This window comes from Alexandromys fortis, unplaced genomic scaffold (assembly GCF_014885135.2).
Source record: "Alexandromys fortis isolate MF-2015 unplaced genomic scaffold, M_Fortis_MF-2015_v1.1 scaffold_190, whole genome shotgun sequence".
Taxonomy (NCBI): domain Eukaryota; kingdom Metazoa; phylum Chordata; class Mammalia; order Rodentia; family Cricetidae; genus Alexandromys; species Alexandromys fortis.
Genome location: NW_026068059.1, coordinates 2812123 through 2828627, shown reverse-complemented (window position 1 = coordinate 2828627; position 16505 = coordinate 2812123). Strand labels below are relative to the sequence as shown.

Below are 16505 nucleotides of genomic sequence, written 5' to 3'. Positions count from 1 at the left end.
TTTTTTTTTTTTTTTTTTTTTTTTTAGGACAGGGTTTCTATATCTAGCTTTGACTATCCTGGAGCTAGATCTGTAGACCAGGCCTCTGAAGTGCTGAGATTAAAGGTGTGCGTCACCACCACCACCACCGATCAACCTATATCTTACTGAACGTTTGTAGATGAAGAAGTACACAGGATAGCCTTCTGAGTTGGACACCTTCTCTTGGTCTCATCGGGTCCCGTAACCCCCACCAATATACATCCTGTAACCTCTAAGAAAGTCCTGCTCTTGTCCAGCTGGGCTTTCTCTTACGAAGCAGAAGACAAGCCTGGCTTCCACCAGTGCAGACAGCCCTGGCTGCTAGAGTAGCCACTGGGAGCTCCAGTTCTTGCCGTGGCATTTTCTCTGCTCAGATCTGCAAGGATAGCACTCTAGACGTGGGGGTTTTCAGAGCTGGTTTCCCTGCTCTCCTCCAGAATGCGCTGGCCAGCAACTTAAATCCCCGCCACCAACTTCGAGTCTTTGTCCTTGTCCATAGCTGGGATTCTTGGTTCAAGGGCTGTGGCTCATTAAAGTGGCTTTGGGCTGGGCGGTGGAGGTGCACGCCTTTAGCCTTTAATGCCAGCACTCGGGAGGCAGAGGCAGGAGGATCTTTAGGCCAGCCTGGTCTAAAGAGGCAGTTCCAGGACAGCCAGGGCTGTTACTCCGAGAAACTTGTCTTGAAAACAAACAAACAAACAAACAAAAACAACAACAAAGTGGTTCAGGCAAAGGAAGGGTCTGTTTCCAGGCAAGCAGGAATTGCCTTCAGGAATTCTGCTAACGCTGAGAAGGTTTTTCTGACTGTGGAAAGCTGGTTGCTTTGTTTTCTTCTTCTTTTTTTATTTATTTTAGCTTTTCGAGACGGGGTTTCTCTGTAGTTTTGGAGTCTGTCCTGGAACTAGCTCTTATAGACCAGACTGGCCCTGAACTCACAGAGATCCGCCTGCCTCTGCCTCCCGAGTGCTGGGATCAAAGGGATGCACCACCACTGCCTGGCTGTTTTCTTATTAGTATGTTTAAAATTATATTTATTTATTTATCTATTTGGTGTGGTGGTGGTAGTGTCTGTGTGTGTGTCACGAGTCACAGTTGGTGCACAGAAGTCAGAGGACAGCTTTTGGGAGAGCCAGTTCATCCCTTCTATGCAGGTCCCAGGGAGTGACGTCATTAGATTTAGCAGCAGGCACCTTTCCCCACTGAGCCCTGTTACTGGCCCTGACTGGCAGTTTAATTGCAGCCACTGCAGGTGTGGCATGTTTGCTAGGTTTGGTCTTGGACACAGGGAGTGTGAAGCTCCAGTGTGACCTCCAGGAGCCACCCCTGTTTACTCTGCAGGCTGAAGACACAGATTGAAAAAAAAAGTATACCAGGCCTGGGGAGATGGCTCAGAGAACTGACTGTGTGTGCCAGCAAGAAGACATCTCCAGCACCATAGAAAGCTGGGCGTGGCTGAGTACACCTGTCACCCCAGTGAATGGAGATGGAGAGACTCCGGGAGCTCATTGGCCAGAGAACCCAGTCAACACCCGACAAAGCAAGGTGGAAAGTGACAGAAGACACCCTCCTGTATCCTCCCTGGCCTTCGAATGTGTGTGCGTGAGTGTGTCCATTCGCGTATATCTGTGGAGTCAGGTCCCTTCTGCCACTGGGGGCTGGGCTCAGGTCACCCAACAGGCTTTCTCCAAGCAAGTGTTTTTACCGTCTAGGTGACGGCACAGAGAAACTACTGAACTGGACTGCTCCCTGAGCAGATGGGAAGATTTAGTGGGGATCAAACTGCCAAGACCATCGTGTGTGTGTGTGTGTGTGTGTGTGTGTGTGTGTGTGTGTGTGTGTGGTGGGGAGGACAGAGAGAAGACGGAAAAGCAAGCAGACTGTATGTGACAGCCAGCGGGGGAGGGGGGGGACACCTGAGCTGACACACGTTGTCTGGATTGATCTGAACCAGGTGCCCTAGGCAGAGGGAGTTGATATTAGGGGAAGATTAAGAGAACTTCTTGGTTAGATCTGATTTTCAGCAAGGCCTTTAATCCTAGAGACAGGTGGATCTCTGCATTCGAGGCCAGCCTGGTCTACAGAGAGAGTTCCAGAACTGCCAGAGGTACACAGAGAGACACCCTGTCTCCAGGATGGGAGAAAAGAGGGAGAGAGAGATCTGATTTTCTAATAAATAGAAACCATTAGGCTTGTTGTTTACCCAGTAACAATCCTTCTGTTTACCCAGTCAGAGGCCTTCTGTTTAGGACAGTGGTTTTCAACCTGTGTGTCTCTACCCCTTTTGGGATCACATATCAGATTCAATTATATTACAATTCATAACAGTAGTAAAACTACAGTTATGAAGTAGCAACGAAATAATTTTATGGCTGGGGGTTACCACAACATGAGGAATTGTATTAAAGGGTCGCAGTGTTGGGAAGGTTGAGAACCACTGGTATAGGACATGGTCACCAGCGCTGCTTGGACCTCTCTCTGGTCATTCTCTCTCTCTCTCTCTCTCTCTCTCTCTCTCTCTCTCTCTCTCCTTTTCTTTTCTTTTTTTTTTTTTTTAAGACAGAGTCTCTATGTAGCTCTGGCCCTGAAACTTGACACAGACCAGGGTGATCTGCCTGTGCCTCCTAGATGCTGAGATTAAAGGTATGAGCTAACTAGCCAGGCTTTGTTTGTTTGTTTGTTTATTTTTGGTTTTTCGAGACAGGGTTTCTTTGTAGCTTTGGAGCCTGTCCTGGAACTAGCTCTTGTAGACCAGGCTGGCCTTGAACTCACAGAGATCTGCTCGCCTCTGCCTCCTGAGTGCTGGGATTAAAGGCGTGTGCCATAGCCGCCTGGCTATTTATTTATTTTTAAAAACAGGTTTTCAAGTAGGCAAGACTGTCTGTCCTTTTTTCTTTTTCGAGACAGGGTTTCTCTGTTGCTTTGGAGCCTGTCCTGAAACTAGCTCTTATAGACCAAGCTGGCCTCGAACCCACAGAGATCCGCCTGCCTCTGCCTCCCGAGTGCTGGGATTAAAGGCGAGCGCCACCACCGCCCGGCTAAGTCTGACTGTCCTTAAACCTGCTATATATCTCGGAAACTGACCTCCCCGTCTGTCCCGAAAAGCCTAGTTCGTGCAATGCTGGGTTTGCTCGCAGGACTTCGCTCCTGCAGGGTGAGCTGTCTACTGACTGCGCTCCACCCTCCATTGGTGGAAGCTCCGAAGGAATGAAGGACTCGGGTAGTGTCCAGGGTTCGGGTCAGAGTTGGCAACAGAGAGCTTGAATTCAAAACAAGTTGGAAATTAAAATAAACAGTGGTGACCAGGGGAAGGATAAGTGTCCTTGTTTACTTTCTGTTGCCCTGATAAAACACTCTGACCAAAAGCAACTTGGAGAGGAAAAGGTTTAATGGTCTTGCACTGCCAGGTCACAGTCCATCTTTGAGGGAAGTCGGGCAAATTGTCAAGGCAGGCGCCTTACCGCAGTCACTCTTCTTAGCCCACACATTACGTCCAACCATGGAACTCACTCCGAGCCAAAGAACCGCAGGAACCATGGGGCTGCTGCTTGCTAGCTGGTTCACTCTCGGCCAGCGTTCTTATACAGTGCAGAAGCCCCCGCTTCTACATCAATTAACAAGACAAGTTTACAGACCGACCAGATCTAGACAATAATTAAACTGAGGTTTCTCTCAGATGGTTGACTGTGCCAAATTGACAGTTAAGGACGATGATAGTCACCCAAGAGCCCTCCGCGTAAGTAGAAAGCGCCAGGGCTCTTGATGTGTGGGGCACAGGTGGCCGACAAGCTAAAACAGCGGCCAATGTAGGAAGCAGAGCTCCTTCAGTCTGGAGTTTGCTTTCTCAATGACGAACTGCCTCCTCAGGATGCTGCAAAAATCTGCCGAGGAGTGTGGAAGAGCAATTTGGGAATCTCCTGTAACAATCTTTCTCTTTGTGAATAGCTTTGTGAATAATTTTAAGACGGTGTCTTAAAAAGGGTTGCGTTCCCAAAGCATGGTAGGTGCTTAATAAATGATAAAAATAAGAGGAATGAGAAGATGAAGCGGCGGGTCCCACACGGAGGCGGTACTATCCTAGAGTCCAACCCAGAGTTTAGAGAGCGCAAGCTCCAGGACCGGCAGAGGGTGAGGAGGAGCCTCATCAAAGTCTGGCTCGGGCCCTTTAAGAGGCGGGATGGGGGTTATACTGACAGGCAAACAGACCAATCACTGCTTCAAAGAGAAGGGGCTTTATATTTATTTTTTTTCCACCTCCCTCATTGGAAACTATGTCGTTTTGGCACCGTTCAAAAAGACCAATAGCTTTTCGAGATTTCTGCCACTGCCCTTCACCGATTGGCCATAGGCCATCGTCCCGCCCCCGCTCGCCCCACCCCTTTGCACACAAGATGGCGGCGCCCAGTGGAGTGGAGGCCGCGCTTGGGGCTTCCCGAGGCTGACTCTCTCCCTTTGGTGACAGTCGCCGCGAGTGGGAGGACAGGGGCCGGGCGGGGACAGGGGCACCTGCGTGGCTGGACCGCGAGCCCGCGCTCAGCCTGCGCCGCCCCCACCCGGCCCCGGCCCGGCCCGGCTTTTCCCGATCCGGTCCCCCCCTTCCCGGTCTCCTCCCGGTCTGACCGGTTCCCGGCCTCGTCTGCCGCTCCAAGGCTCTAAAGCTGAGCGGTTTCCTCCAGTCCCGCTCACTGTCACTTTCGACATGTTCTGCCTCTCCGCTCCCGAACAGCCCGCCTTCCAAACCGGGACTCCCTTCGCTCTCCTAAGAGTCTTCCCTCCAACCCGCTTCAGACCTTGGTTCTCGCTCGGTTAGGGGTTCGCATCCCTTCCAGATTAGCCCCCCCCCCCGACTCTCCAGATCCTGGCAGCCTTGACACGGCCTTCACGGAGGAGCCGGCCTTGCTTTCGTCCTGAACTCCGCAGCCCTATCATGGAGGCTGTGTTCCTGGTGGTGAACGGGGTGGGCCTGGTGCTGGACTTGCTGACCTTGGTGTTGGATCTCAACTTCCTGCTCGTGTCCTCTCTCCTGGCCACCTTGGCCTGGCTCTTGGCCTTCATCTACAACCTGCCACACACGGTCCTGACCAGTCTTCTCCACTTGGGGCGAGGAGTCCTGCTCTCGCTGCTGGCCTTGGTGGAAGCGCTGGTCCGGTTTACCTTTGGCGGCTTGCAGGCCTTGTGGACTTTTCTCTACAGCTGCTACTCTGGCTTGGAGAGCTTGAAGCTCCTAGGGCACTTGGCCTCTCACGGAGCTCTGAGGAGCCGAGAACTACTCAACAGGGGCATCCTGAACATGGTCTCCAGTGGCCATGCTTGGCTGCGCCAGGCCTGTGACATCTGTGCCATTGCCATGAGCCTGGTAGCCTATGTGATCAACAGTCTGGTCAACATCTGCCTCATCGGCACGCAGAACCTCTTCTCTCTGGTGCTGGCCCTGTGGGATGCCGTGACGGGGCCTCTGTGGCGGATGACAGACGTGTTGGCTGCTTTCCTCGCCCACATTTCCAGCAGCGCGGTGGCCATGGCCATCCTCCTCTGGACCCCCTGCCAGCTAGGGCTGGAACTGTTGGCCTCAGCGTTCCGCCTCCTGGCCGGCTCTGTTCTTTTCAACCTCACGGGTTTGGTGTTGCTGGCTTGTGTGCTGGCGGTGACTTTGTCCGTGTTACACCCAGACTTTACCTTGAGGCTGGCCACCCGAGCCCTCAATCAGCTCCATGCCCGACCATCCTACCACCGGCTCCGAGAGGATGTTGTACGGCTCTCTCGCCTGGCGCTGGGTCTGGAGGCTTGGCGCCGAGTCTGGAGCCGAAGCCTGCAGCTGGCCAGCTGGCCGAATCGGGGAGGGGCGCCGGGGGCCCCTCAAGGTGGCCCCCGGAGGGTGTTCTCAGCCAGAATCCAGAGACAGGACGCTCTTCCTGAAGCAGAAGAGGACGTCAGGACCAACAGGACGGCACCTGCTAGAGGCCGAGAGAGACTCAATGAGGATGAACCGACAGCCGGGCAAGACCCATGGAAGCTGCTGAAGGAGCAGGAGGAGAGGAAGAAGTGTGTCATCTGCCAGGACCAGAGCAAGACCGTGCTGCTTCTGCCCTGCCGGCACCTGTGCCTGTGCCAGGCCTGCACCGAGATCCTCATGCGCCACCCCGTCTACCACCGCAACTGCCCGCTCTGCCGCCGCGGCATTCTGCAGACCCTCAATGTCTACCTCTGATGACTCCCTCCCCGCCCGCCCACCCTCCGCGCTCCACTCGCTGGGACAGCATCAGCCTTCTGCCTCTGGGTCTTGGCCTGAGTCTTCTTTCCCTCAACAAGTCGCGACTCCGTCAAGCCTCAAGCCATATATCCAGGACTTGTAGCTGGAACACTCTGGAAGACTCCAGCCTGGGTGGGACAGGGTAACAGTTTCTCTGCACCCTGTGTGGGGCCCTGTGGTGTTGAGGGTGGTGAGTCTGTCACTATGCAAGGGCCCTGAGACTATGGCGGGCTTTTCCCCAGTCTGCCCAGGGCCCACCCAGATGCCAGCCTCTTGGGCTAGCCTTTGCTTCTGGCTTTTCTGTTGGGGTTTTTGGTCCCCCCCCCCCAGGCCACACCACAGTATTGTCATGTGAGGGTTTCGGCGACTCATGGGCCTTGGAGTGATCTTAATTTTTCTATTTTTGTTTTTTCTTGTTTTGGGATGATCTTGACTCTTTATGTTCAGCCAGAGCCTCTGCCCTGGCGGGTCTGGGAGTAGAATCCCGTAGGTGCCCTTAGAGCCACTTCTGCCTGTTACCGTCTTTTAAAGACTCCCAACTTGACCCAGAACCTGGGGTGAGTAGTTTATCCCTGGGTACAGGGGTGCAGCTAAACCTGGCTTTGGGACCATTTACTCTGAGGCACTCAGTTCCAGGAGGAGCCTCAGAAGGAAGACCCAAATTTCTGCTCATTCCCCTCCCACCTCACATGGCACTGCACATGGCATTCCTCCTGGTCTCTCTGGCATCGGGGAGGGCATTCTGCACATTTCCCTAGGGTTCAAACAAGGGGCTAGGCCTCGGGGCATGCAGCCCCTGTTGGGTCTGCCTGACCAGTTTCTATGAATAAAGCTGCGTTGATAGCTCTAACAGTTTGGTCCTTGCAAGGGCCAGCGGGTGTTCAACCAGTGTTGCCTGGGGGCTTTCAACTGGCTAGAGTAATTGAGCACCTGCATTGCCTAGCTTGGGGGTGTGGACGAGGAGATGGGTGGCAGGGCTGTGTCCCCAGGAAAGCTTGCTGCTCACCCCTTCTGATCTGACCTACCGCACTCATTTCTGGACCAGGCTTCTCTGTACTGCATTAAGTCCTTGTGAGCGGAACGTGAACTCGTTGCCCCTTCCCTGAGTTCCCAGTTGTGCCACTCTTCCTGGGAGGGCACAGTGGAGCCTGCTGCCTGGAGGCCAGTTCCTGGAGGAGCTGGCGCTTCTATTTCTTGTATGTTTTGTTTTTCAGGACAGGGTTCTTCTGTGTAGCCCTGGCTTTCCTGGAACTCACCATGTAGACCAGGTTGGTCTTGAACTCAGAGATCCACCTGCTTTTGACTCCTAAGTGATGGGCTTAAAGGCATGCGCCACCGTGCCCAGTGTGGTGCTTGTCTTTTTTGTGTCTTGGTACAGGGCCTGGTACTGTGATGGGCTGGAGTAAGGGACTTTTTGCTAGAGTGTGAGCTGGAGCCTAGAGATCAGCAGGTCTGCCTGGAAGACACAGGAAACCTAGAGCCTTTGATTCAGCGCCCTCTCATGGCCGCAGGGAATTAGGGGCAGCACAGTCTTCTGGAAGAGGGGTAGATGCTGGGTCCCAAAGGAGGTCCCTCCACTCTCCATGGAGAGGTTGAACAACTGTGATTAGCAACCCGGGATGTTTGTTAGTCATAGCCTGAGCCCTCAGGGGTTCTGTAGCCAGCCTCAGACTTAATGGCTTGGCCCACCCAGGCTGTGCCCAGCACAGTGGAGACAGTTCTCCACTGCCCCTGAATTCAGAGGCCTGTGGCAGGGCCTGCAACACACCCCTCCCCACCCGCCCCCTGCTGAGCAAGGAGAAGCCTGGCTCCTTCCCGTCTCTGTTTAATGTGGAGGATAAACATTTTATTAGGGAAGATAAACTTCCTGAGCTGGGGGTCAGGGACCTCCTTTCCTACCACCCCCATCTGAAATTCTTTCTGCAGGTCTTAATACCCTTTCCCCAACCACCTTAGAAGCCCAGACCTTAAATCATTGTTCTAGTCTGGAGCGTGGTCGCCCCCTTGTGGTCATTCCAGAAACTACTTATGTCTGGGTGGGGTGACAGCATCGGCTCTACAGTTAACTAAGAAAGCGAGTTATCCTTACCGTTATCTGGCTCACAGTGAGGGCAGTCAAATTGAAAGCTCCCGATCCTTTTTCAGACCAGACAGTGGCTGCTCCCGCTTGGTTTGGCATGTCTGAATTAGAGAAATGTGTTCCTTTTTCTGGGTGGCCAGAGCCCCAAACCAGGAGGGCAATCTTCTGGTCAGGCAATCCCTTTCGCCTCCACATAGCTAGGTGGCATCTCCGCGAGCCGACTGACTAATCTAGGTCTGCCTGCTGTTAGCTCTGCCTCGTGGCTCCATTCCACCCAGGAACCCTCCCTGCTGTGGATCCTCAGAAAAAAAGGCAGAAGCCAGTGGGAGGTTTTTGAGGTTTATTGAGTGAGCTCTGAGAAAAAGGCTGGCCCTAGGAGCAGGAGAGATGGAGTCAGGGACCTAGAGGGGACACAGGACTAGGAAGGAGCATCCCACCTTGGAATCCTGGGCCAGGACAACCAGGAACCCACAGTTGCCAGCACAGCACACTCCTGGGCAGAAACCCAGCCGCTGTTCCACGCTGCCTGCCTTGACCTCAGACAGCCTGTCTCCATTCCTTGCCAGCCGTGGGACAGGAGGTGGCTCCCTCTCTTCCCTAGTCATTCACAATATTCCAGGGGGCCAGCCCTCCTGGTATGTGCCTGTCAATGTCACAGACCCTCCTCTAGGAGCAAGTGCCAGCTCCAGGTTCACTGTATATTAGGCGAAGACTGGGGAGCTGTGCCAGTCAGAATAGACGAGAAATCCAGAGAAGGTGCTGTCTGTCTTGATGCTGGCATAGATGCCAATGTAATCACCCACACCCACCTGCACCCACACCTGGTCCTCCGGCTCCAGCCTTACCATAGCACCCCCCGAGAGCGAGGCTGGCTTGGGCCACCCCCCGAAAAACTGGAAGAAAGAGGCGATGGACTCGCCATTTTTGACAAGATCGAACTGCAAGCTGGCTCGGTAGACGGTCGCGTGGACGGCGAAATAATAGACACCAGGCACTTGGCAGGTGAACTTGCCGGTAGTGGCGTCGTAATGTCCCTGCTCATTTAGCAGCACGCGGTCGAAGGGTAGGGGTGCGTCGGCTGGCGGAGGCACTCGACTCTCGGAGCGCTTGTCACTGAAGGCTGATCGCGGGGGCACCGAGCACTCCCCAGCAGGTCCGATAGCCCCCACGGGACCTGCCTCTCCACGAGGCCCGGGCTCCCCTCGCGGCCCAGGCAGTCCTGGGGGTGGGGGTGGGTCGAAGGGGAGAAATTAGGAGTCACAGTGGAGCGCAGAAGGGTGACTCTGTTGACCATTCCTAAGTCTCCCAGCCTCCCTGGCAGTTGCGGGGAACAGATCTGAAGTGCTGAGCAGAGGGATCTAGGCTTTCTGACTCCCTGGGGCTGACTCACCCCTCCACCCACAGCCCACCTCGCCCCACCCCAGCCGACTGGAATGGAGGGGGAGTAGCGCCCCCTGGCGGGACCCTTGAACCCCAAAGGATTCATGAGAACAGCTGCGGCGCTCACTAGGATGTCCCCACGGACTACGATGAAGCTGACTTCTTACCCGGCCTCCCGCCCTCGCCTTTCTCGCCCGGAGCTCCGGGCGCACCGTCGCGGCCGTCACGACCGTCGCGGCCAGGCAGGCCTTGGCTGCCATGGTGGCCTGGTGTGCCTGGAAGGCCGGGCTGCCCGGGACACATGCTGGGGATCTTGTTGTCATCCAGTGGAGGAGAGCCTGACACCAACCCCAGAAACAGCAGGGCAAGAAGTGGCCTCATGGTGGTGACCTCGGAGGCCCAGACGCCAGGATCCTCTTGTAGTCTGTGGGCTGGGCAGGACCAGAGTCGGAACCCAGAATCTCGGGACCCACCTCGCGCCCCACCCAGGTGGAAGCCAGCAGGTCCCCGCTTCACAAACATGCCTTTGGGGCTGAGTGCAGTGTGACGGGATGAAGAGGAGGGTGCCCCAGACCGAGAATTGGGAGAGCACAGGAAAGGAAAGACAAGCCCTCCTAACCCAACCCCTAGCTGGCGCCCAGGCTGTCCCACAGTCCCCTCCCCCACCCATACTCCTCCTCTGCCAGACTCACCCCTCCCCTCTCCCCAGCTCCCCCTGCTGCTCTCTCTGAAGGACTTGCTCAGACCCTCCACCTGGCCCTGCTCCCACTCCTACCCCAACCAGGCAGCCCCTGCCCTTGCTGACTGATCCCAGCTTCTGTTGCTCCTTGCCGGCTCCACAGCGCTCCTCCCAAACTCCTAGAGGAAACCAGTTGTTCAGGGGCCAAGAGCTCCGGGGCTGGGAAATAGCAGGGAAATAACTCGTGGTGTCGCCCGGCGGCTGGCCAAAGTTGTGGGGGTGTAGGGGGTGTGGAGAAAGGAGGAGGAGGAGAGAGAGACTTGAGCCTGCTTCCCACAGAGGCTGAACTGTCAGACAGATACTTGTGGCTCCAGTTCCCAGGAGCTGGTGGGAGGCAGGGAGGGAGGGAGGGAGGGAGGGATGGAACAGTGACAGGGGACCAAGGTCAAGACTAGTGTGTGTGGGTGGGGTGGAGGCGGGTGGAGACCTAGATCAGGAGAGCTCAGGGGACCCCCCCCCAGGCGGAGAATAGGGTCCCACCACACCAGTAGACTCTCAATATAGCTTTGTTGACAGATGGGAAAGCTGAAGTCTGGTGATGGTGATTTTAAACACTCAGACGGGAAGGGGGAAGGTAGAAGATAGGGAACCAGGGTCAGAGACTTGGATAAGAAATCTCTAGGTTCTCTAGGCTGTAAGGCTGTCTTGGCAAACAAGAGCGCAGGGATGGTACAGGGAAGATTGGGTGGCCCCATTTGCCCTGGGCAGGATCAGGTCCCACTCTCTGGGAAGCACCAAGAGAAGATGGGAGGAGTCCCATGCCCAGGTCACTCTTCCCTTTGTTTTCTGCCTGCCCTGTCCACCCACATAAGTAGAGGAGGATGGGCAGACAGAGGGTAGGGGCTGGCTTCAGGTCAGGGCTGGGAGCAAGCTTCCAGGCTAGCGGCCTCAGGCAGCCGGTTGCAGTTGAAGGGCCAGGGGGTGCCCAGTAGTGCCAGGCTAGACTGGCACTGTTGTTCTGCCTCCTGGCAGACAGAGCGGCAAGGGGGTAGGATAGTGCCTAGTGGGGTGCAGTGAGGTACAAGCAGTCTGCAAAGGAACCTCCGGAAGTTCTGATAGCAGGGTAGAGTTGTCAGACTCTGTGGGAGGGAGAGACAGACCTCAGATGTCCAGTTCCCATGCGCCCACCCCTCCCTGCATCCTCCTGCCTCTGTGTCTCAGCACCTTGTAGTCTCTGAGGATGTCTGCCACCTCCGCCTGGGTGGCCAGGCCCACCCAGATGTTGGGGAAAGCTGTGGTGTTGTAGCTTAGTCCGAGACACATCTCCACTTGGACAGGTTCACAGGTCAGGTCTGTAAGGGGGAGGGTGGATCACCATGGGGAACAAGACACTACCTGGCCCTGGGGCCTTGTTTCCACATGGGTCACGGGGACTTTTCAGAACCGTTTCACAGGCTTCAGCAAGCCCTTCTGTTTGCCAGAGCATGCATTGGCCAGCCTCTGCATCATTTAGGCCCATCTGATCTTAGGAAATGTGGAGCACCCTCTGGGGACTACTTGGGAGCACTTCTATCATGTGATCTGTGAAGCAGGCTGTGGAGAGGGACTCTGAGTGACAAAGTAGACAAGTCTCGATACCCCTACCACTGACCCCCACCTTCCCGTGTCCCTCTCAGGTGACATTAGTGTCCAATGCCGTCCCTGGCTGAGAGTCCCAGGGTGAGGAGAGGGGGGCCCAGGCACGAACTTCCCAAGAGGGAAGGAAAGGGAGGTGAGAAAATGTAGCAGGAACCCAGCCTGTTGTGGCCAGCAGGACTTGCTCAGGGTAAAGGCTCCCTACCTGGTTGTGGGAACAGACGGCTGCTGCAATTGTCATTGCTGTTGTCTTCACAGTCTCTCCTCAGGTCACACATCCATTGCAGTTCCCCACACCCTCCGTCCTGGCAGAACTCTCTGGGCCCACAAGGGTCTGCGGGCACAGAGGCATGACAGTGCCCTAGGACATGCCTGTACCCACGGCCCTCCACGGTACCCTTTGATGTTCCATGGAGGAGCCTCTGTTGCCCACACCCCCATGCCCAGGGGCACCTACTCTCTGTAGTATTGATGGCCTGGTAGGTGGCTAAGAAGCCTCCGCTGCTGATACCAAGATCGGTCTTAAAGATTACAGCCAGCTGGTGCCTCGAGGAGACGAGGTGGGGTGGCAGCTCTGTGCCACAGAACCTGCCCAGAGCAGAAAAATAGCCTGGCACAGGCCCCTGGCCAGCCCTGGGGGCTCTTGGCCATGCCAGGGATGATAGCGAACAAGATTGCTGATTCATGGAGCTTAGGGAAGGAGACACACGCTGTCACAGAAAGTAGGAAATGGCTTCTTAGACTTGGGGAGAGTCAGGGTCAGGGAAGAGAAGATGGCAGAAGGCAAAGGCCCTACAGGTGGAAAGAATAGGGCTGGGCAGCTGCGGAAGCCAAGGCCTGGTCAGGAAAGCACATGCTGTTTCCGGGGGACCGGTAAAGAGCTGGGAGTTTATAGAGCAGCCGAAGACAGTGAAGCCTAGTGTTGGGAGCCCAGGCTGCCAGAGGGGGGATGGGGCGCCCTGATTGGTACCTGCCCAGGAAGCTGAAGGCCCTGGAACTGCTAGCCTCGTACACTTCCACGTAGTCAAACTTGCACTCAGCTTGCTCTTCCAGGCTGAAGTTGTGGAACTGTAGTCCTATGCCGTATCCCACGGGCACTGAGATGTACCAGGTGCAGAGCTGGGGGAAATAATTCACGAGGACCCTCTCCGGTCTCAGCCCTGTCTTGCAGGGGGCACTCTATGCCCACAGTTGACTAGGCAGGGTGTTGCCTACCTACATCATCGGTGCATCTTAAATAGGAATGGTCAGTCAGACATGGTGACTTACACCTATAATTCCAGTGCTTGGGAGCAGGGTTCAAAGTCAGCCCAAACTTATATCAAGTTCCAAAGAAGCCTCCCGAGCTATCTACAGAGGCGGTCTCAAAAAGCCAAGGACCAGGGATATAGTAGCTCAGTGGTAAAGGACTTATCTGTCATGCACACGATCCTGGGGTTGTTCCTCAGCATGGAAAAACAAAAACAAACACAAAACAACCCAGCAGGTGTGGGGTGGGGGGCGAAGGCATGGAGCCGCAAGCCTTTCTTCCCAGGCAGTGGGTCCCAGGCCAGCCAGGGTTACATAGTAAGACCCTGTCTCAAAACAAACCAAAGCCCATGCCTGGCATGGTGGCTCATATCTACAATCCAAGCACTTGGTAAGCTGGGGCAGGAGGATTCTCACCAGTTACAAGATCAGCATGGGCTACAGAGGGAGACCTTGTCTATAAATATATAAATGCCCTTTCAATTGTCGGAGGTAAAGGTGTTTACCCAGCATAGAAATATCTGGGTTGGGAGGCTGGGAGGAGGCGGGAATTTCTTTTTTTTTTCCTTTCAATAAAAAAAAAAAATCTGGGTATACCATTGGTACTGAATGTTTCCTTCTGGCCGGCATGAACTTATCTTACCCAGGCACACAAACCTAGGCACCCTGGTGTCTGTTTCCTGGGGCACTGTGTTTACCTGTTGTTGAGGGTAGTGCTGTGGGTAGTTGGGGGTAGAGAACACCCCGTGGAGCCCAGTCAGATTTCCTCCACACCCTGGAGAGAGTCAAATGGCCATGAATAGTCAGGCAAGAAAATTCTGGGTCAGAGCAGGGGAGCCCAGCCTCAGATAGAAGCCTGAAGATGTGGCTGCCCCGTCCCTAGCTGGGCCCGTACCCGAGGTCTTGGCACTGCAGTTGGCCTCGTCACTACCGTCGGCACAGTTGGTAACACCATCACATACTAAGTCGTGCGTCAGACAGAGGAGCAGGTCACAGCGGAACTCATTGTGGGCACAGCTCCCTGGAGAAGGGCATGAATCATCTGGAGTCAGACTCCCCCAGAGTTTCCATCTCCTTTGCTGTGTCTGGAGTAGCTGAAGGGGTGGCATCTGGGGACATGATGGGAAGTCACTCACAATGTCCCGGGGCCACAGCTTGGTACCAGGCCTGGAAACCAGACCCTTCCACATCAGCATCAGAAACGAAGGACACACGGAGGTGGCTGGTATTGGTGTTTAGTGTGGCTGGAGGCGTTTTACCACATACCCTGTCAAAGAGCCAGGTTGGGGGTGATGGAGGCTCTGGACTCTGGCAAGAAATGAACGGACCAGAGCCCAGAGGTGGTGGCGGGTGCCTTTAATCCCAGCATTTGGGAGGCAGAGGCAGGCAAATCCCAGTGAGTTCAAGGGCAGCCTGGTCTACAAAGTGAGTTCCAGGACAGCCAGAACTGTTGCACAAGAAAACCTTGCCTTGAAACTGCCCTCACCCCCACAAAAGAAAGAAATGGATCAGAGAGGGAGGTGACCTTCCCTAGACCACACAGCAACAAGGTGCTGGCAGGGGAGGAGTCAGAGGTTAGTTCTGTTAATTTCCTTCTTGTCAAGATTTTTTTGCTTCCACTCCCAGTTTCTCCACTTTCAGATAAGTGGGATCCCCTGGACGCAGAGGGACCCACCTGAAGAGAGGGCCTGAAGGCTCTGGGGTAATTTCCAAGCGATCAAAAAGACAGGCAAGCACACCTTCTATGCTGAGTGCTTGAATCTTGAGCTGTATTGTCTGGCCTGTGGCTACCTGGATATGCCAGACACAGTGACTTTGGGGTGGGTAAAGGTCTGGGTAGTTGGGGCTGCTGAAGAAACCCTGTGGACCAGGAAGGAGGCCTCCGCAGGCTGCAGGGGGTGGAGGTTAGAGTTCAGAGGTCAATAGAAGAGAGGTCTTTCCTCCTCACTCCCAAGGTTCCTCTTCCAGGCTTTTCCTCCCCACTACCACCTAGGGCATTCTCCACAGGGCACCCTTAGAACTCACTGGTCTGGTGTGTAGGGCTCACGGCTGCTTCCTGATGCCCCGCGGTTGCTGGAGAGATGGTGGTGGTGCCGGTGTTAGGACTGGTACTAGGAATGCTACCCTTGGGGGCGAGGCCTTGGGTGGGCAGTGGGCTCTCAGTTGTCCTAGGGAGGGATGTAGTCTCCAACTCTGGGGGCAGGAGGATGGAGGAGTGTCATTTAGAGGAACAGGTCCCTGCGAATAGTTCACTGACTCTCCATGTAAAGTCCTCCCAAGCACTCACGGGTCAGGATGACAGTCACCAGCAGCCCCAGCAGCAGGAGCAGCAGGCCACTGAGCAGCAGGATACAGAGGCAGGAGAAGTGGCAGTCTGGTTGTAGCCCTCGGAGAGGCTGGGCTGCAGGGAAGACACAGCGGGCTTTTTAGAGGCACCCCTGCCCAGAATGACCCTCGCACCTTAGTTCCTGGACTCTCTCCTGTTCCTGGGCAACCCCTGAGATGGTTACCACGCCAGGGAGCTTTGAGGCTGCTGCTGGCATCTTTCTGTAAGGCTGGTGGAGGGCAAGAAGGCCCTGCTTCAGGGTCGAAAACAGGATTGCAGAACTCTGTCTGGAATGGGAGATAGAGGCTTCTGGGCTGAGGCAGGCAGGTTCACCGGGGACCGGGATCTTGGGAGGCGGTTCCATGTGGGCCTTACCTTGCTCAGCTCAGTTGTCTCTGGATAGAGGATGACATCAGAAAAGTCCTTCATGGCTCAAGATTCTGCATGGCTTTTTGGAGATTCTGTGATAGCCCAAGACCCCTGAGGGTCCACTCCGAGGTCACAAGCCACCTATCAAAGACCCAACCTTTACTCTCGAAGGAACAAGGCTGTGAGGAGAGACCAGTTCTCTGCCTGCCTTCGGCAGAATGGCTGGGGCTCCAGGCTACTCTGTTTCCATGTGGGGGAGGGAAGTGAAGCGAGAAGGAATTCACAGAAGGCACGGAATGGTCCTTAATCCAACTCAGCTGAGGATGCTGAGGTCAAGACCCTGGCACCGAGCAACAGTCCTTAAAGGCACAGGCTGTGGCCATGAGCACCAACAGAGAAGGAGGTGTTCTGTGGGGTGTGACTAGGTCAGTCACCACGCCCCCACCCCAAGGTATCCAGCTGGGGAGCTGGAGGTCGGAGAGCATTAGAGCCTCAGGTGAAGAGAGACAGAGACAGAGCG

General features: G+C 55.1%; 3 protein-coding genes across 3 annotated transcripts; 1 reads left to right on the top strand and 2 right to left on the bottom strand.

Annotated features, from left to right (window-relative positions):
- Window positions 1-4381: 4381 nt before the first annotated feature.
- Rnf26 (ring finger protein 26) lies at window positions 4382-7613 on the top strand. The gene has a single exon (XM_050120112.1). It carries the CDS (start codon window positions 4946-4948, stop codon window positions 6224-6226), a length of 1281 nt encoding a protein of 426 aa, XP_049976069.1. The 5' UTR covers window positions 4382-4945; the 3' UTR covers window positions 6227-7613.
- A 1061-nt stretch (window positions 7614-8674) lies between these two features.
- On the bottom strand, window positions 8675-10652 carry C1qtnf5 (C1q and TNF related 5). The gene is made up of 3 exons (XM_050120123.1): window positions 10504-10652; window positions 9896-10159; window positions 8675-9567 (listed from the first exon to the last, which is right to left on the bottom strand). The coding sequence occupies exons 2-3, from the start codon at window positions 10107-10109 to the stop codon at window positions 9050-9052; spliced, it is 732 nt and encodes a 243-aa protein (XP_049976080.1). The 5' UTR covers window positions 10110-10159; window positions 10504-10652; the 3' UTR covers window positions 8675-9049.
- A 156-nt stretch (window positions 10653-10808) lies between these two features.
- On the bottom strand, window positions 10809-16175 carry Mfrp (membrane frizzled-related protein). The gene is made up of 12 exons (XM_050120124.1): window positions 15992-16175; window positions 15801-15903; window positions 15578-15691; window positions 15316-15483; window positions 14966-15179; window positions 14427-14557; window positions 14186-14311; window positions 13989-14065; window positions 13013-13161; window positions 12248-12630; window positions 11632-11759; window positions 10809-11546 (listed from the first exon to the last, which is right to left on the bottom strand). The coding sequence occupies exons 1-12, from the start codon at window positions 16043-16045 to the stop codon at window positions 11322-11324; spliced, it is 1872 nt and encodes a 623-aa protein (XP_049976081.1). The 5' UTR covers window positions 16046-16175; the 3' UTR covers window positions 10809-11321.
- Between the last annotated feature and the right edge of the window lie 330 nt (window positions 16176-16505).